The sequence below is a fragment of the Petromyzon marinus genome, assembly GCF_048934315.1.
Source record: "Petromyzon marinus isolate PM22_M1 ecotype Great Lakes invasive population chromosome 67 unlocalized genomic scaffold, UKy_Petmar_22M1.pri1.0 chr67_unloc.6, whole genome shotgun sequence".
Lineage (NCBI taxonomy): Eukaryota > Metazoa > Chordata > Hyperoartia > Petromyzontiformes > Petromyzontidae > Petromyzon > Petromyzon marinus.
The window spans coordinates 163809-191532 of NW_027422596.1; the positions used below are offsets into that span (position 1 = coordinate 163809).

General features: G+C 53.0%; 1 protein-coding gene across 3 annotated transcripts; it reads right to left on the minus strand.

Annotated features, from left to right (window-relative positions):
- LOC142907975 (arginine and glutamate-rich protein 1-like) lies at window positions 1-27277 on the minus strand. 3 transcript variants are annotated; one of them, XM_076058042.1, is made up of 4 exons: window positions 25483-27257; window positions 13172-13397; window positions 6637-6720; window positions 1-1111 (listed from the first exon to the last, which is right to left on the minus strand). In XM_076058042.1, the coding sequence occupies exons 1-4, from the start codon at window positions 26028-26030 to the stop codon at window positions 950-952; spliced, it is 1020 nt and encodes a 339-aa protein (XP_075914157.1). In that variant the 5' UTR covers window positions 26031-27257; the 3' UTR covers window positions 1-949. The 3 variants fall into 3 exon arrangements, with proteins under 3 accessions (XP_075914157.1, XP_075914156.1, XP_075914155.1); XM_076058041.1 differs by lacking the exons at window positions 1-1111; window positions 6637-6720 and having other exon boundaries at window positions 12926-13397; window positions 25483-26632; window positions 26702-27277; XM_076058040.1 differs by lacking the exons at window positions 1-1111; window positions 6637-6720 and having other exon boundaries at window positions 12926-13397; window positions 25483-26658; window positions 26702-27277.
- Window positions 27278-27724: the final 447 nt, after the last annotated feature.

Here is a 27724-nt window from a genome sequence, read left to right on the forward strand (position 1 = left end):
TGCGTGTGTCTCTCTGCATGTCTCCGTGTGTCTCTGTGTGTCTCTGTGTGTCTCCGTGTGTCTCTCTGCATGTCTCCGTGTGTCTCCGTGCGTCTGTCTGCCTGTCTCCGTGTGTCCCCTCTGCGTGTCTGTCTCTCTCCGCGTGTATCTCTTTTTCCGTGTAACTCTTTCTCCGTGTATCTCTCTCCGTGTATCTCTCTCTCTCCGTGTGTCTCTCTCTCCGTGTGTCTCTCTGCATGTCTCCCTCTCCATGTGTCTCTCCGTGTATCTCTCTCCGTGTATCTCTATCCGTGTATCTCTCTCCGTGTATCTCTCCGTGTGTCTCTCTCCGCGTGTCTCTCCGCGTGTCTCCCTCTCCGTGTGTCTCTCCGCGTGTTTCTCTCTGTGTCTCTCTCTCCGTGTCTCTCTCCCTCTCTCCGCGTGTCTCTCGGCGTGTCTCTCTCCGCGTGTCTCTCGGCGTGTCTCTCCGTGTCTCCCTCTCTGTGTGTCTCTCCGTGTGTCTCTTTGTGTGTCTCTCCGCGTCTCTCTCTCCGTGTCTCCCTCTATGTGTGTCTCTCCGCGTGTCTCTCCGTGTCTCCCTCTCTGTGTCTCTCCGCGTGTCTCTCTCCGTGTATCTCTCTCCGTGTCTCTCTCTCTCGGCGTGTCTCTCCGTGTATCTCTCTCCGTGTATCTCTCTCAGTGTATCTCTCTCAGTGTATCTCTCTCCGAGTGTCTCTCCGTGTGTCTCTCCGTATGTCTCTCCGTGTATCTCTCTCTCTGCGTGTCCCTCTCTCCGTGTCTCTCCGTGTGTCTCTCTCTCCTTGTCTCTCTATCTCCGCGTGTGTCTCTCTCCGTGTGTCTCTCCGCGTGTGTCTCCGCGTGTCTCTCTCTCTCTAGCCGTGTGTGTCTCCGCGTGTGTGTCTCCGCGTGTCTCTCTCTCTCCGCGCCCTCCCCCTCCCCTCCCACTCTCTCAGGGAGTCTTGAGGCTGAAGGAGAGTCGTGGCCGCGTGTTCCCCTTGCCCAGGATCAGCTTCTGCTCCTCCTTCTTCTGCCGCTCCTTCTCCTTCTCCAGCTTCACACGCTCCTCGTGGATCTTCCGCTGCTCCTCCACGATGCGCAGCTGCTCCTCCGCCTTCGCTCAAGACGCACAAAGGTGCCGCGCCCACCACCACCAACACCACCACCACACACACCACCACGCCCACCAACACCAACACCACCACCACCACGCCCACCACCACCACCACCACGCCCACCAACACCACGCCCACAACCACGCCCACAACCACGCCCACCACCACCACCACGCCCACCACCACCACCACCACGCCCACCACCACCACCACGCCCACCACCACCACCACCACGCCCACCACCACCACCACCACGCCCACCACCACCACCACCACGCCCACCACCAACACACCCACCACGCCAAACACCACGAGCACCACCACCACCACGCCCACCACCACCACGCCCACCACCACCACCACCACGCCCACCACCACCACCCACGTAGCGGCTGTTAGCGGAGTGTCGGGGCAAGCGGCGAGGGGCAGCAGCAAGGCACCCCCCCCGCTAGCCCCGCAGCAACGGAGGCCAGGCACTGTGACACACACAGGGGTGGTGTGGGTGGTGTGGGTGGTGTGGTTGGTGTGGTTGGTGTGGGGTGGTGTGGGTGGTGTGGTTGGTGTGGGTGGTGTGGGTGGTGTGGGTGGTGTGGGTGGTGCGGGTGGTGTGGGGTGGGGTGGGTGGTTGGTGGTGTTTGCTACTACGCAAACACCGAGTGGACCTAGTGAAGGCCCGGGACTGGTTGCACACGCACGGATGTGCACGCACACACATGTAAGACATCAGTGAGTGCGTGTGTGTGCGTGAGAGTGAGTGTGTGTGACAGTGCGTGTGTGTGACTGCGCGTGTGACAGTGCGTGTGTGACTGCGCGTGTGTGACAGTGCGTGTGTGTGTGTGTGACAGTGCGTGTGTGTACGAGTGCGTGTGTGTGACTGCGCGTGTGTGACAGTGTGTGTGTGTGACAGTGCGTGTGTGTGTGACAGTGCGTGTGTGTGACTGCGCGTGTGTGACAGTGTGTGTGTGTGAGTGTGTGACAGTGCGTGTGTGTGCGAGTGCGTGTGTGTGAGAGTGCGTGTGTGTGACAGTGCGTGTGTGTGAGTGTGTGTGTGAGAGTGTGTGTGTGTGTGACAGTGTGTTTGTGTGTGTGACAGTGAGTGTGTGTGACAGTGAGTGTGTGTGTGAGACAGTGCGTGTGTGTAAGTGTGTGTGTGACAGTGAGTGTGTGCGAGAGTGCGTGTGTGAGTGCGTGTGTGAGTGTGTGTGTGACAGTGCATATGTGTTTGTGTGCGAGTGCGTGTGTGTGACAGTGTGTGTGTGTGTGTGACAGTGCGTGTGTGTGACAGTGCGTGTGTGTGCTCTGGACGGGTGCGAGGGGCTGGTAACCCCTCCACCTTCAATTAATTACCACTAAACCACGAGTCACTGCGGAGGAGAGGCTGCCACTCCTCTGTCGGGAGCTGGACCGGTACCGCCTGGATCTATGTGGCATTCAGGAGGTCCGGTGGACCGGCTCTGGCTCCTGCCACCATGAGGGGTGGACAGTCCTCTACTCGGGGCAGCAGACTGCCAAACAACAGGGTGTGGCTCTTCTTTTGAACAAACGAATGAAGGGGGCGTGGGAGCGTGGCGGTGAGGTGTGGGAAGCTGTAAGCCCCAGGCTACTTTGGGCGCGCCTTCCCATCAACCGGAGGCGAGGAATGGTGGTCGTGGTTACTTATGCCCCCACCGAAGATGAACATCCGTGGAGGGATGCAGGCAAAGCCGATGAGTCCGATGCCTTCTATAACCTCCTGTCACAGGTGCTGGCTAAAGTGGCCCCTCGGGATAGAGTCATCATGTTGGGTGACTTCAATGCCCGAGTTGGTCATGATACTGGCACTTGGTCTGGAGTGATTGGAGGGCATGGGCCAGATCAGCTCAATAACAACGGTAGGAGGCTGCTAGATTTTTGTGCAGCCCATGGGCTTGTAATTACCAACACGCTGTTCCGGCATCGGCGCATCCACACAACATCATGGATGCATGCCGGGTCCAAGCAAGAACATCTGCTGGACTACATAGTGACGGACCAGCGGATGCGAGCCCATGTCCTTGACACCCGGACCTACCGTGGAGCTGATCTGCCCTCTGACCATCGACTAGTCATCTGTAATATGCGCCTGCCATTCTTCCACGCCAGTGGTGGGTGTACACCCAGGACCCCATTCCAACCTAAAGTGGCCTGGTCTCAGTTATCTGATGAAAGTTGCAAGCGAAAATTTCATCATCGCTTGCGGCTGGGATTGGCATCGTCCCCGACTCCTCCTGATGTCGAGGGTAAATGGGCGAGGTTTAGGACTGTGACTCATGCAGCTGCAATGGCTGCTTTGGGTACGCGGTCCAGACCGCCCCAGAGACCCTGGCTGACAGAGGAGGTGTTCAGGATGGTTGAGAAAAAGCGACAGGCCCACTGTCATCGGCTACAGAATCCCACGTCAGAGAATGAGGAGGCTTACCGCAGCCTTCGCTCGGAGGTTCGGAGAGCCGTGAGGCGCTGCAAGGATGGGTGGTGGTCGCGGGTTGCTGAGGAGATGGAGTCTGCCTCAGTGGCCCGTGATCACAAATCTCTATTTAACTCCATCAAAAAAGTAACCTGCAGCGCAACACCTATTACCATCATTAGGGGAAAAAACGGTGATCCAATCTCCGACCCCCAGGAACAGGTTTGCAGATTTGCTGAGCATTTCTGAGGTCCTGGGGGAGGGAAAATCCCTCAGCCAGGAAAATATCGTGGCACAAAGTGAGGATGACCCTGCTGAGGCTGCGGTGCCTCAAATATTCGAAGAAGTCACCCCCTGTGAGTGGATGGGTGAGGTGCCATCTGTTGAGGAAGTACTGAAGGCGATCCGGAGTCTGAGACCAGGAAAGGCAGCGGGCAGAGATGATCTGCCAAGCGAAATGCTGAGGGAGGGTGGCGTTTGTGCACAGACTGCCCTATATGACATCATAACAACGGTCTGGACCACTGGACGGGTTCCGCAGGATTGGAAGGACCGCACAGACTGTAACAACTACAGGGGCATCTCGATCCTCAGTGTGCCGGGAAAGGTCCTGGCAAGGATTATTCAGCATCGCCTTGCCAGGCACGCTGAGGAGAGGCTTGCGGAGCCCCAATGCGGTTTCAGGAAAGCGCGGTCCTGCACAGATGCCATATTTTCTGTCCGTCTGCTACAGCAGAGGTGTAGGAATTCCAACAAGACCTACATCTCTGCTTTATTGACCTGGTAAAGGCCTATGATACCATCAGTAGGCCTGGGCTTTGCGTTGTTCTTCGTGCTTTTGGAGTACCTGACCCTCTGCTCACGATCATTAAGGACCTTCATGAAGGTGAGCGGGCCCGGGTAAAACTATGTGGCCGGGAGTCAGAGCCATTCTCTGTACACCTTGGGGTGTGACAGGGTTGTCCTCTGGCTCCCACATTATTTAACATCTATTTTGACCACGTAGTTCGTGAAGCCTTCAATAGGTGTACCAGGGGAATCTCCATATGGTACAGATATAATGGGAGGCTGATCGATGCCCGGGTGCGGTCAAGGGATGGCTCCCTACTGCTCAACCACGTTATGTATGCTGATGATTTGGTAATAGCTGTTCATTCAGAGGAGGAGTTGGAGACGCTGCTGCTGAGACTAGAGCGTGCCACTAAGAGGTGGGGCCTTACCATCAGTCCCACCAAAACTAAGCACCTGCCTGGGTATTTTGTACCATCGGACACTCCACCCCCATAACTCCCAATCGGTGATGGGGCAGTTGTGGAGAGAGTGGAGAGTTTCCCATACCTGGGCAGTGTGCTTATGACTGGCTCCAGTTTAACAGCAGAGGTCTCACTCAGAATCAGTCGAGCGGCAATATCTTTTCATCGGTTGCGTAACGCTGCGTGGAAGCTACCTGGTCTGTCGCTCCGCACTAAGCTTCAGGTCTTCTCGGCCACGGTCATTCCCTCCCTTCTCTACGCTTGCAAAACGTGGACCCCCCTAATGGAACATAGTCGCCGGTTAGAAACATTTAGGCTGGCCTGCCTACGATCCATCCTGGGTTTAACCAGACTGGATTGCGTGAGGAGCTCACAAATCCTTGATAGATCTGGGCAAGGTCCCATCGGTGAGCTCCTACGGCAGGCAAGGCTGCGATGGCTGGGTCATGTAGCCCGCATGCCCAGCCACCGCATACCTTAACAGCTTTTGTTCGGCCGGATTGAGGGGGCTAAGCTGGCGCGGCACGGGCTAGAGAAAAGATGGAGTGATGTGGTACAGGAGGACGTGGAGCTGAGTGGACTTGCCGATGACTGGTACCAGCGGTGTCAAGATCGGCCTCTGTGGAGGAGGCTCGTGAAGGACGCTACTGGGCAGTTGGAGGTAGTCGCCCTCCAACAACAACGGAGGGCGGAGGAGCGACGCTCACAACAACGAGCGGAGCGCCGGGTGGCTAAAGCACAGAAGGTTGGCACAGTAGGGGGCACAGGTGGTGCATCAGCCAGTCATCTCAGTCAGTCGACCCGTGGCACCTGGGTTTGCCCCGTGACCTCCTGCCAGCGGGCGTTCGACACTTCACGTGGCCTCAGGGTGCACATAGCCTGGCACAAGCGTCGTGGTGATGTCACCGCCACTTAGTGGCGAATGGCGGTTGTTGTGTGTGCGAGTGTGTGTGACAGTGCGTGTGTGTGAGTGTGTGTGACAGTGCGTGTGTGTGACAGTGCGTGTGTGTGAGTGTGTGTGACAGTGCGTGTGTGTGACAGTGCGTGTGTGTGAGTGTATGTGCGTGAGAGTGCGTGCCTGTGACAGTGTGTGTGTTTGAGTGTGTGTGACAGTGCGTGTGTGTGACAGTGCGTGTGTGTGTGTGTGACAGTGAGTGTGTGTGACAGTGCGTGTGTGTGCGTGTCTGTGACAGTGCGTGTGTATGTGTGTGTGTGACAGTGCATGTGTGTGACAGTGCGTGTGTGTGACAGTGCATGTGTGTGTGTGTGCGTGTGTATGTGTGTGAATGTGTGTGACAGTGCGTGTGAGTGTGTGTGACTGTGTGTGACTGTGTGTGAGTGTGTGTGTGAGTGTGTGAGTGTGTGTGACAGCGCATGTGTGTGTGTACGTGTGTATGTGTGTGAATGTGTGTGACAGTGCGTGTGTGTGTGACAGTGTGTGTGAGTGTGTGTGACAGTGCATGTGTGTGAGTGCGTGTGTGTGACAGTGTGTGTGTGAGTGTGTGTGAGTGTGTGTGTGTATGTGAGTGTGTGTGACAGTGTGACTGTGTGTGAGTGTGTGTGTGAGTGTGTGTGACTGTGTGTGACTGTGTGTGTGAGTGTGTGTGAGTGTGTGTGACAGTGCGTGTGGCGTGGCGGGAGCGGAAGTGGCGTAGCGCTACGCTTCGCTACGAACAAGCCCAGAGACCCGAGTTCCATTCCCGCTCACGGCACCACCAACACCACCGGTGACGATTATCCGAGCCGGTTCTGGTGCCTCCCCTAGGTCGACTCGGCCTCAAACGAGCAGCTGGTGTGGCGGTGTGCCGCAGGGCGGCGGTGGTGGTTGTACTGCACTGCAGTGACATACCAGCTTGGCCTGTGCGTCCGCAATCTTACGATTGTTTTCCTCCAGGATTCTTTCCAGCTCCTCCCGCTTCTTACGCTCCTCCTCCTACAACAACACCATCATCGCAATCATCGCCGTCATCGCCCATCATCGCCCATCATCGCAATCATCGCCATCATCACCACCATCATCATCACTACCATCATCATCATCATCGCCATCACCATCATCATCGCCATCATCGCCATCATCGCCATCATCGCCGTCATCGCCATCATCGCCGTCATCGCCATCATCGCAATCATCACCGTCATCGCCATCGCCATCATCAACACCACCATCATCATCATCGCCATCCCCATCATCATCCCCATCACCATCATCGCCATCATCACCATCGTCATCATGACCATCATCATCATCATCGTCATCCCCATCACCATCAATCACCATCACTGCCATCATCACCATCATCATCACCACCATCATCATCATCACCATCGCCATCCCCATCATCGCCAACGCCACCATCATCACCACCATCATCATCACTACCATCATCATCATCATCGCCATCACCATCATCATCGCCATCATCATCACTACCATCATCATCATCATCGCCATCACCATCATCATCGCCATCACCATCATCATCGCCATCATCATCATCGCCATCATCACCACCGTCATAACCATTACCATCATCACCATCATCGCCATCATCGCCATCATCGCCATCACCATCCCCATCACCGCCATCATCACCATCATCACCATCATCGCCATCATTGCCATCACCGTCATAACCACCGTCATAACCTTAACCATCATCACCATTACCATCATCATCATTACCAACAGCAAAAAAATATGTCTCTTTGTGTCTATGGATCTCTCTGTGCGTCTCTCTGTGTGTCTCTGTCTCTCTCTCACTGTGTACAGAGTCTACGGGTCTCTGTGTACAGAGTCTGTGGGTCTCTGTGTACAGAATCTGTGGGTCTCTGTGTACAGAGTCTGTGTGTCTCTGTGTACAGAGTCTGTGTGTCTCTGTGTACAAAGTCTACGGGTCTCTGTGTACAGAGTCTGTGTGTCTCTGTGTACAGAGTCTACGTGTCTCTGTGTACACAGTCTGTGTGTCTCTGTGTACAGAGTCTGTGTACAGAGTCTGTGGGTCTCTGTGTACAGAGTCTGTGGGTCTCTGTGTACAGAGTCTGTGTGTCTCTGTGTACAGAGTCTGTGTGCCTCTGTGTACAGAGTCTGTGTGCCTCTGTGTACAGAGTCTGTGTACAGAGTCTGTGGGTCTCTGTGTACAGAGTATGTGGGTCTCTGTGTACAGAGTCTCTCTCTGTGTACAGAGTCTGTGGGTCTCTGTGTACAGAGTCTGTGGGTCTCTGTGTACAGAGTCTGTGGGTCTCTGTGTACAGAGTCTGTGGGTCTCTGTGTACAGTCTGTGGGTCTCTGTGTACAGAGTCTGTGGGTCTCTGTGTACAGAGTCTGTGGGTCTCTGTGTACAGAGTCCGTGGGTCTCTGTGTACAGAGTCTGTGTCTCTGTGTACAGAGTCTGTGGGTCTCTATGTATAGAGTCTGTGTGTCTCTGTGTGAGTCTGTGTGAGTCTGTGTGAGTCTGTGTGTCTCTGTGTACAGAGTCTACGGGTCTCTGTGTACAGAGTCGGTGAGTCTCTGTGTACAGAGTCTGTGGGTCTCTGTGTACAGAGTCTGTGGGTCTCTGTGTACAGAGTCTGTGAGTCTCTGTGTACAGAGTCTGTGGGTCTCTGTGTACAGAGTCTGTGGGTCTCTGTGTACAGAGTCTCTCTCTGTGTACAGAGTCTGTGTCTTTGTGTGAGTCTGTGTGTCTCTGTGTACAGAGTCTGTGGGTCTCTGTGTGAGTCTGTAGGTCTCTGTGTACAGAGTCTGTGTCTCTCTGTGTACAGAGTCTACGGGTCTCTGTGTACAGAGTCTGTGGGTCTCTGTGTACAGAGTCTGTGGGTCTCTGTGTACAGAGTCCGTGGGTCTCTGTGTACAGAGTCTGTGTCTCTGTGTACAGAGTCTGTGGGTCTCTATGTATAGAGTCTGTGTGTCTCTGTGTGAGTCTGTGTGAGTCTGTGTGAGTCTGTGTGAGTCTGTGTGTCTCTGTGTACAGAGTCTACGGGTCTCTGTGTACAGAGTCGGTGAGTCTCTGTGTACAGAGTCTGTGGGTCTCTGTGTACAGAGTCTGTGGGTCTCTGTGTACAGAGTCTGTGAGTCTCTGTGTACAGAGTCTGTGGGTCTCTGTGTACAGAGTCTGTGGGTCTCTGTGTACAGAGTCTCTCTCTGTGTACAGAGTCTGTGTCTTTGTGTGAGTCTGTGTGTCTCTGTGTACAGAGTCTGTGGGTCTCTGTGTGAGTCTGTAGGTCTCTGTGTACAGAGTCTGTGTCTCTCTGTGTACAGAGTCTACGGGTCTCTGTGTACAGAGTCTGTGGGTCTCTGTGTACAGAATCTGTGTGTCTCTGTGTGAGTCTGTGTGAGTCTGTGTGTCTCTATGTACAGAGTCTACGGGTGTCTGTGTACAGAGTCTACGGGTCTCTGTGTACGGAGTCTGTGTGTCTCTGTGTACAGAGTCTGTGGGTCTCTGTGTACAGAGTCTGTGTGCCTCTGTGTACAGAGTCTGTGGGTTTCTGTGTACAGAGTCTGTGGGTCTCTGTGTACAGAGTCTGTGGGTCTCTGTGTACAGAGTCTGTGGGTCTCTGTGTACAGAGTCTGTGGGTCTCTGTGTACAGAGTCTGTGGGTCTCTGTGTAAAGAGTTTGTGGGTCTCTGTGTACAGAGTCTGTGTCTCTGTGTACATAGTCTGTGGGTCTCTATGTATAGAGTCTGTGTGTCTCTGTGTACAGAGTCTGTGTGCCTCTGTGTACAGAGTCTGTGTACAGAGTCTGTGGGTCTCTGTGTACAGAGTCTGTGTGTCTCTGTGTGAGTCTGTGTGAGTCTGTGTGAGTCTGTGTGAGTCTGTGTGTCTCTGTGTACAGAGTCTACGGGTCTCTGTGTACAGAGTCGGTGAGTCTCTGTGTACAGAGTCTGTGGGTCTCTGTGTACAGAGTCTCTCTCTGTGTACAGAGTCTGTGTCTTTGTGTGAGTCTGTGTGTCTCTGTGTACAGAGTCTGTGTACAGAGTCTGTGGGTCTCTGTGTACAGAGTCTGTGTGTCTCTGTGTGAGTCTGTGTGAGTCTGTGTGAGTCTGTGTGAGTCTGTGTGAGTCTGTGTGAGTCTGTGTGTCTCTGTGTACAGAGTCTACGGGTCTCTGTGTACAGAGTCGGTGAGTCTCTGTGTACAGAGTCTGTGGGTCTCTGTGTACAGAGTCTCTCTCTGTGTACAGAGTCTGTGTCTTTGTGTGAGTCTGTGTGTCTCTGTGTACAGAGTCTGTGGGTCTCTGTGTGAGTCTGTGGGTCTCTGTGTACAGAGTCTACGGGTCTCTGTGTACAGAGTCTGTGGGTCTCTGTGTACAGAGTCTGTGGGTCTCTGTGTGAGTCTGTGGGTCTCTGTGTACAGAGTCTGTGTGTCTCTGTGTACAGAGTCTACGGGTCTCTGTGTACAGCGTCTGTGGGTCTCTGTGTACAGAATCTGTGTGTCTCTGTGTGAGTCTGTGTGAGTCTGTGTGTCTCTGTGTACAGAGTCTACGGGTCTCTGTGTACAGAGTCTATGTGCCTCTATGTACAGAGTCTACGGGTGTCTGTGTACAGAGTCTACGGGTCTCTGTGTACAGAGTCAGTGTGTCTCTGTGTACAGAGTCAGTGTGTCTCTGTGTACAGAGTCTGTGTGTCTCTGTGTACAGAGTGTGTGGGTCTCTGTGTACAGAGTCTGTGTGTCTCTGTGTACAGAGTCTGCGTACAGAGTCTGTGGGTCTCTGTGTGAGTGTGTGAGTCTCTGTGTACAGAGTCTGTGGGTCTCTGTGTACAGAGTCTGTGGGTCTCTGTGTACAGAGTCTGTGTCTCTGTGTGAGTCTGTGTGTCTCTGTGTACAGAGTCTGTGGGTCTCTATGTATAGAGTCTGTGTGTCTCTGTGTACAGAGTCTACGGGTCTCTGTGTACAGAGTCTGTGGGTCTCTGTGTACAGAATCTGTGTGTCTCTGTGTGAGTCTGTGTGAGTCTGTGTGTCTCTGTGTACAGAATCTGTGTACAGAGTCTGTGGGTCTCTGTGTACAGAGTCTCTCTCTGTGTACAGAGTCTGTGTCTTTGTGTGAGTCTGTGTGTCTCTGTGTGAGTCTGTGGGTCTCTGTGTACAGAGTCCACGGGTCTCTGTGTACAGAGTCTGTGGGTCTCTGTGTACAGAGTCTGTGGGAATCTGTGTACAGTCTGTGTCTCTGTGTGAGTTTGTGTGTCTCTGTGTACAGAGTCTGTGGGTCTCTATGTACAGAGTCTGTGTGTCTCTGTGTACAGAGTCTACGGGTCTCTGTGTACAGAGTCGGTGAGTCTCTGTGTACAGAGTCTGTGTGTCTCTGTGTACAGAGTCTGTGGGTCTCTGTGTACAGAGTCTGTGAGTCTCTGTGTACAGAGTCTGTAGGTCTCTGTGTGAGTCTGTGGGTCTCTGTGTGAGACTGTGGGTCTCAGTGCACAGAGTCTATGAGTCTCTGTGTACAGAGTCTGTGTGTCTCTGTGTACAGAGTCTATGAGTCTCTGTGTACAGAGTCTGTGGGTCTCTGTGTACAGAGTCTGTGGGTCTCTGTGTACAGAGTCTATGAGTCTCTGTGTACAGAGTCTGTGGGTCTCTGTGTACAGAGTCTGTGGGTCTCTTTGCACAGAGTCTGTGGGTATCTGTGTGTGTCTCTGTGTCTCTGTGTGTCTCTGTGTGTCTCTGCGTGTCTCTGCGTCTCTCTGCGCGTCTCTCTGCGCGTCTCTCTGCGCGTCTCTCTGCGCGTCTCTCTGCGCGTCTCTCTGCGCGTCTCTCTGCGCGTCTCTCTGCGCGTCTCTCTGCGCGTCTCTCTGCGCGTCTCTCTGCGCGTCTCTCTGCGCGTCTCTCTGCGCGTCTCTCTGCGCGTCTCTCTGCGTGTCTCTCTGCGTGTCTCTCTGCGTGTCTCTCAGCGTGTCTCTGCGTGTCTCTGTGTCTCTCTGTGTCTCCGGCGTGTCTCCGGCGTGTCTCTGCGTGTCCCTGTGTCTCTCTGCGTGTCTCTAGTGTGTCTCTCTGCGTGTCTCTCTGCGTGTCTCTCTGCGTGTCTCTCTGCGTGTGTCTCTTTGCGTGTCTCTGTGTGTCTCTCTGCGTGTCTCTCTGCGTGTCTCTCTGCGTGTCTCTCTGCGTGTCTCTCTGCGCATCTTTCCGCGTGTCTCTGTGTCTCTCTAGTGTGTCTCTCTGCGTCTCTCTGCGTATCTGTGTGTCTCTCTGCGTGTCTCTCTGCGTCTCTCTGCGTCTCTCTGCGTCTCTCTGCGTGTGTCTCTGCGTGTCTCTTTGCATGTCTCTGCGTGTCTCTCTGCGTGTCTCTCTGCGTGTCTCTCTGCGTGTCTCTCTGCGTGTCTCTCTGCGTGTCTCTCTGCGTGTCTCCGGCGTGTCTCTGCGTGTCCCTGTGTCTCTCTGCGTGTCTCTCTGCGTGTCTCTCTGCGTGTCTCTCTGCGTGTCTCTCTGCGCATCTTTCCGCGTGTCTCTGTGTCTCTCTAGTGTGTCTCTCTGCGTCTCTCTGCGTATCTGTGTGTCTCTCTGCGTGTCTCTCTGCGTCTCTCTGCGTCTCTCTGCGTCTCTCTGCGTCTCTCTGCGTGTGTCTCTGCGTGTCTCTTTGCATGTCTCTGCGTGTCTCTCTGCGTGTCTCTCTGCGTGTCTCTCTGCGTGTCTCTCTGCGTGTCTCTCTGCGTGTCTCTCTGCGTGTCTCCGGCGTGTCTCTGCGTGTCCCTGTGTCTCTCTGCGTGTCTCTGTGTGTCTCTGTGTGTCTCTGTGTGTCTGTGTGTCTCTGTGTGTCTCTGCGTCTCTGTGTCTCTCTGTGTGTCTCTGTGTCTCTGTGTGTCTCTGTATGTCTCTGTGTGTCTCTGTGTGTCTCTCTGTGTCTCTCTGTGTATCTCTGTGTCTCTCTGTGTCTCTCTGTGTCTCTCTGCGTGTCTCTCCGGCGTGTCCCGTCACCTCTCTGGCTCTCTGGGCCGCCACCTCCTGCTGCCGCTGCCTCTCCAGCTCGTCCAACATCTGGCGCTCCGTGTCTCTGTCTCTGTGTCTCTCTGTGTGTCTCTGCGTGTCTCTGTGTGTCTCCGTGTATCTCTGTGTGTGTCTCTGTGTGTCTCTCTGTGTGTCTCTCTGTGTGTCTCTCTGTGTGTCTCTAGTGTCTCTGCGTGTCTCTGCGTGTCTTTGCGTGTCTCTGTATGTCTCCCACGTGTCCCGTCACCTCTCTGGCTCTCTGGGCCGCCACCTCCTGCTGCCGCTGCCTCTCCAGCTCGTCCAACATCTGGCGCTCCGTGTCTCTGTCTCTGTGTGTCTCTGTGTCTCTCTCTGCGTGTCTGTGTGTCTCTCTGTGTGTGTCTCTCTGTGTCTCTGTGTCTCTCTCTGTGTGTCTGTGTATCTCTCTGTGTGTCTCTGTGTCTCTCTGCGTGTCTCTCCGGCGTGTCCCGTCACCTCTCTGGCTCTCTGGGCCGCCACCTCCTGCTGCCGCTGCCTCTCCAGCTCGTCCAGCATCTGGCGCTCCATGACGCGCTTGGCGTCGTGCACCCTGCGCAGGACCTCCTGCTCGATCTCCTCCCGCCGCCGCTCCAGCTCCTCCTCGACGCGACGAGCCACCAGCTCCTCGACGCGACGAGCCGTCTCCTCCGCCACGAGGCGCTCCTCCATCTCCTGCTGGCGGCTGGGGGGGGGGGCGGGTGGGGTGGGGATGTGGGGGGGCCGCTTAGCGAGCCGGCTAGGGCCGACGAGCCGGACGACGCCCGCCGCTGCGGTGTCCGTCTCTCTCTCTCTCTCTCCGTCGACATCATCGTCGTCACCAGGGTGGCTAGGAGATGTTGACTACCTCGCCTGGTGCGCAGGAGGTCGTGGGTTCGATCCCGTGACCCTGATGATGCCTGCTGCTGCTGCTGTATATTTGGAGTCTGCGTCTCTCTCTCTCTCTCATCATCGTCATCGTCACCAGGGTGGCTATGAGATGTTGACTACCTAGCCTGGTGTACAGGAGGTCGTGGGTTCGATCCCGACCCTGACGCTGCCTGCTGCTGCTGTAGATTTGGAGTTTGCGTCTCTCTCTCATCATCGTCATCGTCACCAGGGTGGCTATGAGATGTTGACTCCCTCGCCTGGTACGCAGGAGTCTGCGACGTGTCGGCAACACGCGAGAGCGGTGGCGGTGGCGGTGGGGAGGGGAGAAATCTGCGTGGCGATGTCTGCGGCGAGGATCGGCCGCCCAGGAATTGGCCCGACCGAGAAGTCTACCCGGGGAGCCGCACAAACCCACGAGGTGACCTCGTGAAAGGTCGTGAATGAGAATTGTCTCACCGAGACGCACGGGGGGGGGGGGGGGTGGGTTGAGGAGGCATCATCATCAACATCATCAACATCATCCTCATCTTCATCTTTATTACTTCGTTATTTCTCCGGGTGTAAGGGCCCCACAACTGAGGTTCTGCGTAGATAATTTTTCGTCGCGAGGGAGCCTGGGCATTCGCACGAAGCCAGTGGCTGTTTGGCATCGCCATCATCATTGTCATCGTCGTCATCATTGTCATCGTCGTCAAAAGGGGGGAATTTATAGATGCATCCAAACTTAAGAGACACAGAGAGACCCACAGAGACACACAGAGACCCCTAGATATGCATAGAGACCCTTAGAGACGTAGACACAGAGAGACACAGAGACCCCTAGAGACCCATAGAGACACACAGAGACCCCTAGAGATGCATAGAGACCCATAGAGACCCACAGAGACACACAGAAACCCCTAGAGATGCATAGAGACCCATAGAGATGTATAGAGACCCTTTGAGACATAGACACATGGAGACACACGGAGACCCCTAGAGATGCAGAGACAGAGACCCCTTGAGATGCATAGAGACCCATAGAGATGTATAGAGACCCTTTGAGACATAGACACATGGAGACACACGGAGACCCCTAGAGATGCATAGAGACCCTTTGAGACATAGACACATGGAGACACACAGAGACCCCTAGAGATGCATAGAGATGGATAGAGACCCTTAAAGACATAGACACATGGAGACCCCTAGAGATGCATAGAGACCCTTAGAGACACAGACACAGAGAGACCCACAGAGACACACAGAGACACCTAGAGACCCACAGAGACACACAGAGACCCCTAGAGATGCATAGACTCTAAGAGACCCATAGAGATGCATAGAGACCCTTAGAGACGTAGACACATGGAGACAGAGAGACCCAGAGACACACAGAGACACACAGAGACCCACAAAGACACAGAGACCCATAAAGACCGCTAGAGATGCATAGAGACCCGTAGAGACACAGAGAGAGACACAGAGAGACCCATAGAGACCCACCGAGACCCATAGAGACCCCTAGATATGCATAGAAACCCTTAGAGACGTAGACACAGAGAGACAGAGAGAGATATATGGAGACTCATAGAGACCCATAGAGATGCATAGATACTCTTGGAGACACATAGAGATACATAGAGACCCATAGAGATGCATAGAGACCCTTAGAGACACAGACACAGACAGACCCATAGAGACACACAGAGACCCATAGAGACACACAGACCCACAGAGACCCATAGAGACCCATAGAGAGATACAGCGACGCATGGAGACACAGACACCCATAGAGATACATAGAGACAATACAGAGAGACCCATAGAGACATACAGAGACACATAGCGATACAGAGAATAGAGACACCCATAGAGAAACAAAGACCCACAGAGACCCATAGAGAGATACAGCGACGCATGGAGACACAGACACCCATAGAGATACATAGAGATAATGCAGAGACACCCACAAAGACATACAGAGACCCATAGAGGCAACATAGAGACCCATAGAGATACATAGAGATAATACAGAAAGACCCATAGAGACATACAGAGACACATCGAGACACAGAGATACAGAGAATAGAGACACACAGAGACCCATAGAGATGCATAGAGACCCTTAGAGACACAGACACAGACAGACCCATAGAGACACACAGAGACCCATAGAGACACACAGACCCACAGAGACCCATAGAGAGATACAGCGACGCATGGAGATACAGACACCCATAGAGATACATAGAGACAATACAGAGAGACCCATAGAGACATACAGAGACACATAGCGATACAGAGAATAGAGACACCCATAGAGAAACAAAGACCCACAGAGACCCATAGAGAGATACAGCGACGCACGGAGACACAGACACCCATAGAGATACATAGAGATAATGCAGAGACACCCACAAAGACATACAGAGACACATAGCGATACAAAGAATAGAGACACCCATAGAGAAACAAAGACCCACAGAGACCCATAGAGATACAGCGACGCATGGAGACACAGACACCCATAGAGATACATAGAGATAATGCAGAGACACCCACAGAGACCAACAGAGACCCATAGAGACCCATAGAGAGATACAGCGACGCATGGAGACACAGACACCCATAGAGATACATAGAGATAATGCAGAGACACCCACAGAGACCAACAGAGACCCATAGAGACCCATAGAGAGATACAGCGACGCATGGAGACACAGACACCCATAGAGATACATAGAGATAATGCAGAGACACCCACAGAGACCAACAGAGACCCATAGAGACCCATAGAGAGATACAGCGACGCATGGAGACACAGACACCCATAGAGATACATAGAGATAATGCAGAGACACCCACAGAGACCAACAGAGACCCATAGAGGCAACATAGAGACCCATAGAGACAACATAGAGACCCATAGAGAGACAGAGATAGAGAGACCCATGCAGGAGGCACATGGCGAACCCATAGACTAAACTAAAATTAAACTCCTTAATATTCTTGGTTCTTTCGGTAAAGTCACCACGTTAGAAGGGAAACAATAAAATAATAAAAAATACATAAAACAATAAAATTCTCACGACGTTTCGACTGCAACACAAGAAGCAATCATCATCAGGTGTGAAAACCGCGGCAAGAAAATTTGAAAACAAAAAATTATTGCTGTGGCTTTCACACCTGATGACGATTGCCTTGTGTTTGCCGTCGAAACGTCGTGAGAATTTAATTGTTTTATATATTTTTTTATTTTATTGTTTCCCTTCTAACGTGGTGGTGACTTTACCGAAAGAACCAAGAATATGAATCCCTGCAGTCACGAAAGCTTTAAATCGAAAGTACTTTAGTTTACCACGTAAGGCCCCCAACACTTAGCTGCTGTGTCGGCGTTTATTGCAGACGCAGCTCGACCAAGTGACGGCTTTTAGTCGCCATCATCGCGTGGAAGTTTCGGTCATTTGGCCAAATACTCCGAAAGGAGTGACGTTGATTCTCAACGTGGAGGGGAGAAAACCGGGGAAAGAGAGAGAGAGAGACGCAGACTCCAAATATACAGCAGCAGCAGCAGCAAGCGTCATCAGGGTCGGGATCGAACCCACGATCTCCTGCGTACCAGGCGAGGTAGTTAACATCTCCTAGCCACCCTGGTGATGATGATGGTAAGAGAGAGAGACACGTAGACTCCAAATATACAGCAGCAGCAGCAGGCGTCGTCAGGGTCGGGATTGAACCCACGACCTCCTGCGTACCTGGCGAGGTAGTCAACATCTCCTAGCCACATTGGCGGCCCCCCCCTATAAGCGAGTAGCCTGCAGCATCTCACCTGTTAGCATCCTTAAGATAAACAAGGGTGATGCGATCCCTGACCTCACGTTACACGCACGCAGAGACACAGACACGCACGCAGACACGCACGCAAACACACAGACATGCAGAGACACGCACACAGACACGCACAAGCACGCACAGACACGCACGCAGACAGAGACACAGACACGCACACATAAGACACACAGGCACACACACACACTCACAGAGACACAGACACGCACGCAGACAGAGACACAGACACGCACGCAGAGACACAGACACACACACAGACACGCACGCAGACACACACAGACACGCACACAGATACGCACGCAGACAGAGACACAGACACGCACACAGAGACACAGACACACACAGACACGCACAACAACAACAACCGCCATTCGCCACTAAGTGGCGGTGACGTCACCACGACGCTTGTGCCAGGCTATGTGCACCCTGAAGCCACGTGAAGTGTCGAACGCCCGCTGGCAGGAGGTCACGGGGCAGACCCAGCAGGTGCCACGGGTCGACTGACCGAGATGACTGGCTGATGCACCACCTGTGCCCCCCTACTGTGCCAACCTGCTGTGCTTTAGTCACCCGGCGCTCCGCTCGTTGTTGTGAGCGTCGCTCCTCCGCCCTCCGTTGTTGTTGGAGGGCGACTACCTCCAACTGCCCAGTAGCATCCTTCACGAGCCTCCTCCACAGAGGCCGATCTTGACACCGCTGGTACCAGTCATCGGCAAGTCCACTCAGCTCCACGTCCTCCTGTACCACATCACTCCATCTCTTCTCTAGCCCGTGCCGCGCCCGCATTGCCCCCTCAATCCGGCCGAACAAAAGCTGTTTCGGCATGCGGTGGCTGGGCATGCGGGCTACATGACCCAGCCATCGCAGCCTTGCCCGCCGGAGGAGCTCACCGATGGGACCTTGCCCAGATCTTTCAAGGATTTGTGAGCTCCTCACACAATCCAGTCTGGTTAAACCCAGGATGGATCGTAGGCAGGCCAGCCTAAATGTTTCTAACCGGCGAAGATGTTCCATTAGGGGGGTCCACGTTTCGCAAGCGTAGAGAAGGGAGGGAATGACCGTGGCCGAGAAGACCTGAAGCTTAGTGCGGAGCGACAGACCAGGTAGCTTCTACACAGCGTTACGCAACCGATGAAAAGATATTGCCGCTCGACTGATTCGGAGTGAGACCTCTGCTGTTAAACTGGAGCCAGTCATAAGCACACTGCCCAGGTATGGGAAACTCTCCACTCTCTCCACAACTGCCCCATCACCGATCGGGAGTTGTGGGGGTGGAGTGTCCGATGGTACAAAATACCCAGGCAGGTGCTTAGTTTTGGTGTGACTGATGGTAAGGCCCCACCTCTTAGTGGCACGCTCCAGTCTCAGCAGCAGCGTCTCCAACTCCTCCTCTGACTGAGCAGCTATTACCAAATCATCAGCATACATAACGTGGTTGAGCAATAGGGAGCCATCCCTTGACCGCACCCGGGCATCGATCAGCCTCCCATTATATCTGTACCATATGGAGATTCCCCCGGTACAGCTATTGAAGGCTTCACGAACAACGTGGTCAAAATAGATGTTAAATAATGTGGGAGCCAGAGGACATCCCTGTCGCACCCCAAGGTGTACAGGGAATGGCTCTGACTCCCGGCCACGTAGTTTTACCCGGGCCCGCTCACCATCATGAAGGTCCTTAATGATCATGAGCAGAGGGTCAGGTACTCCAAAAGCACGAAGAACGACCCAGAGCCCAGGCCTACTGATGGTATCATAGGCCTTGACCAGGTCAATAAAGCAGAGATGTAGGTTTTGTTGGAATTCCCTACACCTCTGCTGTAGCAGACGGACAGAAAATATGGCATCTGTGTAGGACCGCCCTATCCTGAAACCGCATTGGGGCTCCGCGAGCCTCTCCTCAGCGTGCCTGGCAAGGCGATGCTGAATAATCCTTGCCAGGACCTTTCCCGGCACACTGAGGAGTGAGATGCCCCTGTAGTTGTTACAGTCTGTGCGGTCCCCCTTCTTAAAAAGGGGGACCACCAGGGCATCCTTTCAATCCTGCGGAACCCGTCCAGTGGTCCAGAATGTTGTTATGATGTCATATAGGGCAGTCTGTGCACAAACGCCACCCTCCCTCAGCATTTCGCTTGGGAGATCATCTCTGCCCGCTGCCTTTCCTGGTCTCAGACTCCGGATCGCCTTCAGTACTTCCTCAACAGATGGCACCTCAGCCAGCCACTCACAGGGGGTGACTTCTTCCAATATTTGAGGCACCGCAGCCTCAGCAGGGTCGTCCTCACTTTGTGCCACGATGTTTTCCTGGCTGAGGGATTTTCCCTCCCCCAGGACCTCACAGAAATGCTCAGCAAATCTGCAAACCTGTTCCTGGGGGTCGGAGATTGGATCACCGTTTTTTCCCCTAATGATGGTAATAGGTGTGGCGCTGCAGATTACTTTTTTGATGGAGTTAAATAGAGATTTGTGATCATGGGCCACTGAGGCAGACTCCATCTCCTCAGCAACCCGCGACCACCACCTATCCTTGCAGTGCCTCACGGCTCTCCGAACCTCCGAGCGAAGGCTGTGGTAAGCCTCCTCATTCTCTGACGTGGGATTCTGTAGCCGATGGCAGTGGGCCTGTCGCTTTTTCTCAACCATCCTGAACACCTCCTTTGTCAGCCAGGGTCTCTGGGGAGGTCTGGACCGCATACCCAAAGCAGCCATTGCAGCTGCATGAGTCACAGTCCTAAACCTCGCCCATTTACCCTCGACATCAGGAGGAGTCGGGGACGATGCCAATCCCAGCCGCAAGCGATGATGAAATTCTCGCTTGCAACTTTCATCAGATAACTGAGACCAGGCCACTTTAGGTCGGAATGGGGTCCTGGGTGTACACCCACCACCGGAGTGGAAGAATGGCAGGCGCATCTTACAGATGACTAGTCGATGGTCAGAGGGCAGATCAGCTCCATGGTAGGTCCTGGTGTCAAGGACATGGGCTTGCATCCGCTGGTCCGTCACTATGTAGTCCAGCAGATGTTCTTGCTTGGACCCGGCATGCATCCATGATGTTGTGTGGATGCGCCAATGCCGGAACAGCGTGTTGGTAATTACAAGCCCATGGGCTGCACAAAAATCTAGCAGCCTCCTACCGTTGTTATTGAGCTGATCTGGCCCATGCCCTCCAATCACTCCAGACCAGGTGCCAGTATCATGACCAACTCGGGCATTGAAGTCACCCAAGATGATGACTCTATCCCGAGAGGCCACTTTAGCCAGCACCTGTGACAGGAGGTCATAGAAGGCATCTGACTCATCGGCTTTGCCTGCATCCCTCCACGGATGTTCATCTTCGGTGGGGGCATAAGTAACCACGACCACCATTCCTCGCCTCCGGTTGATGGAGACACAGACACGCACGCAGACACACACAGACACGGACACATGAGACACACAGGCGCACACAGAAGACACACAGGCACACACACAGACACACACACAGACACACACACAGACACACACACAGACACACACATGAGACACACACAGACACACACACATGACACACAGACACACACATGAGACACACAGGCTGCCTGGAGCAGCCATCTGTTGGGGCAAGTTGCGGAAGGGCGATCCGGGGAGCTCCGATGGCCAGGTAAGAGGAGATGATCTCCCAAGCGAACAGCAGAGGGCGGGTGGTGTCTGTGTGCAGGGCCGGAGGGCTGAACGATTACAGTTGTCCCTCACTATAACGCGGTTCACCTTTTTCCTGCGTACAGTATGAACGCGCATTGTGTTCGGCGTCCTGATTGGCTAAGGGAGAACCGCACACGTGTGTTCTGCGTCCTGATTGGCTAAGGGGGTACAGAATGCGTTCGGCTAGCCAGATTTACAAAAATGTTTGGGCTTGAAAACAGGTTTTGATCTTTGGTTTCATTTACTAATGTTGTACTTATTTTTTTTTTGAAATCTGCCAAAAGTTTGAACTTCGAGAGTGTTTAAATAAGAGAGAAATGTGAGAAAATGCTAATGCCTGTCTGAGAAAAGTGTATACCCAGTGTGTGGTTAGGGGTTTTACGGCCTCAAAACATGTATAATAATTGTAAAAAAATAAAGCCGATTACTGCGCGGATTTGGTCTATTGCGGGTTATTTTTAGAACGCATCCCCCGCGATAAGCGAGGGACCACTGTAATCGATTTCAAAATCGATTAATCGCAATTTGAAACAATGCGATTAGCAAATCGCCAAGGCTGCGATTTCTTTCGCGATTTGACAAGTCCTCTTACCATCTCCATCGGAATTGTTTCATTTTATTATTATCATTATTATTATAACTTTAGTTATTTAACTTAACAATTGTTGCATGTTTGATTTGTTCATTTTAAGTTAAAACATTTTAATAAATACATTAAGGAAGTAATTCATATTTTGATGGTTGCATGTGGTAACGCTCCATCACGTGTTTTAAATCTGTTACACACTGAATATTGACCTGAAGCTTGACTTCAAAAAGAATTTAATCGCAAATCGCAATATCTGTCGAATCGTTGAGCCCTATCGGGCGGTCCGTTATCCTGAAACGGTGACGGCTGTTTGTGCCCCAGGACAGATTCAGTGGGATTGGAAGGATGCCGCTTGGTGTTCCCACGTCTGTAACAAACTCCAAATATACAGCAGCAGCAGCAGCAGGCATCGTCAGGGTCGGGATCGAAGCCACAGCCTCCTGTACACCAGGCGAGGTAGTTAACATCTCATAGCCACCGTGATGATGATGATGAGAGAGAGAGAGACACACAAACTCCAAATATACAGCAGCAGCAGGCGTCCTCAGGGTCGGGATCGAAGCCACGGCTTCCTGTACACCAGGCGAGATAGTCAACATCTAAGTATACAGCACACAACATACATGACAACATAGACACGACACAACACCACAGACACTACAACATAGACACACAGACACACCATAGACACAACACAGATACACACTGCGACTTAGACACAACACAGACACACACTACGACCTAGACACAACACACGACTTAGGCACAACACAGACACACACTGTGACTTAGACACACCACAGACACACACTACGACTTAGACACAACACAGACACACACTGCGACTTAGACACAACACAAACACACACACACTACGACTTCGACACAACACAGACACACACTACGACTTAGACACAACACAGACACACACTACGACCTAGACACAACACACGACTTAGGCACAACACAGACACACACTGTGACTTAGACACACCACAGACACACACTACGACTTAGACACAACACAGACACACACTGCGACTTAGACACAACACAGACACACACTGCGACTTAGACACAACACAGACACACACTACGACTTAGACACAACACAGACACACACTACGACTTAGACACAACACAGACACACAATACGACTTAGACACAACACACGACTTAGACGCAACACAGACACACACTGCGACTTAGACACACCACAGACACACACTACGACTTAGACACAACACAGACACACACTGCGACTTAGACACACCACAGACACACACTGCGACTTAGACACAACACAGACACACACTACGACTTAGACACAACACAGACACACACTACGACTTAGACACACCACAGACACACACTGCGACTTAGACACACCACAGACACACACTACGACTTAGACACAACACAAACACACACACTACGACTTAGACACAACACAGACACACACAACGACTTAGACACAACACAGACACACACTACGACTTAGACACAACACAGACACACACTACGACTTAGACACAAACTACGACTTACAGACACAACACAGACACACACTACGACTTAGACACAACACAGACACACACTACGACTTAGACACAACACAGACACAACACAGACACACACTACGACTTAGACACAACACAGTCACACACTATGACTTCGACACAACACAGACACACACTACGACTTAGACACAACACAGACACACACTGCGACTTAGACACAACACAGACACACACTACGACTTCGACACAACACAGACACACACTACGACTTAGACACAACACAGACACACACTATGACTTCGACACAACAGACACACACTACGACTTAGACACAACACAGACACACACTGCGACTTAGCCACAACACAGACACACACTACGACTTAGACACAACACAGACACACACTACGACTTAGACACACCACAGACACACACTACGACTTAAGACACAACACAGACACACACACTATGACTTAGACACAACACACACTACGACTTAAGACACAACACACACTACGACTTAGACAACACAGACACACACTACGACTTAGACACAACACAGACACACACTACGACTTAAGACACAACACAGACACACACTACGACTTAGACACAACACAGACACACACTGCGACTTAGAGACAACACAACACACACTACGACTTAGACACAACACAGACACACACACTACGACTTAGACACAACACAGACACAACACAGACACACACACTACGACTTAGACACAACACAGACACACAATACGACTTAGACACAACACAGACACACACTACGACTTAGACACGACAAGGACACACACTACTACTTAGACACAACACAGACACACACACTACGACTTAGACACAACACAGACACACACTACTACTTAGACACAACACAGACACACACTACTACTTAGACACAACACAGACACACACTACTACTTAGACACAACACAGACACACACTACGACTTAAGACACAACACAGACACACACTACTACTTAGACACAACACAGACACACACTACTACTTAGACACAACACAGACACACACTACGACTTAAGACACAACAAGGACACACACTACTACTTAGACACAACACAGACACACACTACTACTTAGACACAACACAGACACACACTACGACTTAGACACAACACAGACACACACTACGACTTAGACACAACACAGACACACACTACGACTTAGACACAACACAGACACACACTACGACTTAGACACAACACAGACACACACTACGACTTAAGACACAACACAGACACACACTACGACTTAGACATAACACAGACACACACTACGACTTAGACACAGACACACTACTACTTAGACACAACACAGACACACACTACGACTTAGACACAGACACACACTACGACTTAGACACAACACAGACACACATTACGACTTAAGACACAACACAGACACACACTACGACTTAGACACAACACACGACTTAGACACAACACAGACACACACTGCGACTTAGACACAACACAGACACACACTATGACTTCGACACAACACAGACACACACTACGACTTAGACACAACACAGACACAACACAGACACACACGACGACTTAGACACAACACAGACACACACTGCGACTTAGACACAACACAGACACACACTACGACTTCGACACAACACAGACACACACTACGACTTAGACACAACACAGACACACACTGCGACTTAGACACAACACAGACACACACTACGACTTCGACACAACACAGACACACACTACGACTTAGACACAACACAGACACACACTATGACTTCGACACAACAGACACACACTGCGACTTAGCCACAACACAGACACACACTACGACTTAGACACAACACAGACACACACTACGACTTAGACACACCACAGACACACACTACGACTTAAGACACAACACAGACACACACACTATGACTTAGACACAACACACACTACGACTTAAGACACAACACACACTACGACTTAGACAACACAGACACACACTACGACTTAGACACAACACACAGACACACACACTACGACTTAAGACACAACACAACACACACACAACGCCGTGAGCCGCACTAGGCCGCGGCCTACCTCACGGGCCGCGGGCAAAAACCCGACCCCCGCCCCTCGACTGAATCCGCCGCGGGGACACCGCGCGCGCGGCCCCGCCGGACGCGCTCAGGCAAGCCGAGGCGGTAACGGGGTGGGTAGGCAAGTTGAAAAAAACAACAACAACAACCACCAACAAACTCACATCCTCCGTTGCTTCTCGAGCTCCGCTTGTCTCTCCTCCTCCTCCCGTTTGGCTCGGTCGTCTTGGAAGCTTCGCTTCGTCACGTTGCGTCCAAACTGGTCTACCCTCTCTGTACTCCTCCTCTCTGCAGTGGCCTTGCCGCCGCCGCCGCCACCACCACCACCGCCGCCTCCTCCACCACCACCACCGCCGCCGTCTCTGTCCCTCTCCTTGTCCCTGTCCCTCTCCCTGTCCCTGTCCCTCTCCCGGTCCCTGTCTCTGCTGCGACTCTTCGTTTTGGTTCGCCTGCTACTGCTACTGCCTCCACCACCACCACCTCCACCTCCTCTGCCATCGCCTCCACCGCTACCTCGTACGCCGCCGCCGCCGCTGCTGCTACCACCACCACCACCTCCTCCTTCTGCTCCACCACCTCGTTTTCCACCACCACCACCACCTCCTCCACCACCTCCTCGGTCTTTCGAGCGAGATCTACGCCGTGATGATCGCTTGCCTCGGCCGTGGCGGCTGCGGGAGCGCGACGAGCTGCGGCTTCGTGAGCGACCCATCCCGTCGCTCTGAGAGCCTCCAACACCACCAACGCCGCCGCTACAGTCTCACTCACTCACCACCACCTCACTCACCACAGCCTCACTCACCACCACCACAGCCTCACTCACCACAGCCTCACTCACCACAGCCTCACTCACCACAGCCTCACTCACCACAGCCTCACTCACCACAGCCTCACTCACCACAGCCTCACTCACCACAGCCTCACTCACTCACCACCACCGCTACAGCCTCACCACCTCACTCACTCACCACCGCAGTCTCACTCACTCACCACCACCACCACAGCCTCACTCACTCACCACCTCACTCACCACAGCCTCCACCACCACCACACAGCCTCACTCACTCACCACAGCCTCCACCACCACCACCACAGCCTCACGCACTCACCACAGCCTCCACCACCACCACCGCCTCACTCACCACAGCCTCACACTCACTCACCACAGCCTCACACTCACTCACCACAGCCTCACACTCACCACCACAGCCTCACACTCACTCACCACAGCCTCACACTCACTCACCACAGCCTCACACTCACCACCACAGCCTCACACTCACTCACCACAGCCTCACACTCACTCACCACAGCCTCACACTCACCACCACAGCCTCACACTCACTCACCACCACAGCCTCACACTCACTCACTCACCACAGCCTCACTCACCACCACAGCCTCACACCCACCACCACCGGAGGCTTTGCCCGTCCGCCTTTGTCTCCCCAACGTGTTACCACCCAGCAGCAGCAGCAACCACAACCACCCAGCAACAACCACCACCACCACGAACCAATCTCCCCACGTGTTCTGTCCGCGGTGCTATGCACTACCACCCCGCCCCCCTACCGTAACGAATATCAAGCGCCCAGCCGGCTACCCTTTGCGTCTTTAAATGATCGTCGTCGTTTATTTTGTTAAAGTAATCGTGGCTAAAGGAGGGGGGGCACCGTGAATAGGACGACGATCTTTAACAAACACAATTTTAGTAGGCCAAATTTCGAGAATAAAATAGTGCGGTGAGCGCTGCGGTGCTAAGGCAGTCGTCGTGTTATCATGGCTGCTCCCTCCTCTCCCATCGCTTCCTTCTCCTCTCTCCACCACCACCAACAACCACCACAACCAACAACCACCACAGCCAACAACAACCACCAGCACCACCACCACCCGGACGCGAACCGAGACGCGCAGACGTCGCGTGGCGGAGGGGGGGGGGTGAGTTTGAGGCGGTGATGCGGCGGTGATGATGGGGGCAGGGGGAAACAAAAACCCCTCCGCGTTAAGATGGAGGGCGGTGATCCGCCCATCACCCCCCCCCACCACCACCAGCAAACCACGCCCACCCCGCGTGGCACTGCACTACACAGGGTGACACTGCACTACACTGCACTACACAGAGTGACACTGCACTACACTGCACTACACAGGGTGACACTGCACTACACTGCACTACACAGAGTGACACTGCACTACACTGCACTACACAGGGTGACACTGCACTACACTGCACTACACAGGGTGACACTGCACTACACTGCACTACACTGCACTACACAGGGTGACACTGCACTACACTGCACTACACAGGGTGACACTGCACTACACTGCACTACACAGAGTGACACTGCACTACACTGCACTACACAGGGTGACACTGCACTACACTGCACTACACAGAGTGAC

What these genes read in the sequence shown, in the direction of transcription:
- LOC142907975 (XM_076058042.1), bottom strand. Translation starts at nt 26,030, where the DNA reads ATGGGTCGCTCACGAAGCCGCAGCTCGTCGCGCTCCCGCAGCCGCCAC. An exon ending in CTCGAGAAGCAACGGAGGAT is followed by an intron (nt 13,398 to 25,482) that starts GTGAGTTTGTTG and finishes CCCCCCCCCCAG; the next exon opens with CCGCCAGCAGGAGATGGAGG. An exon ending in CGGACGCACAGGCCAAGCTG is followed by an intron (nt 1,112 to 6,636) that starts GTATGTCACTGC and finishes TCTTGAGCGAAG; the next exon opens with GCGGAGGAGCAGCTGCGCAT.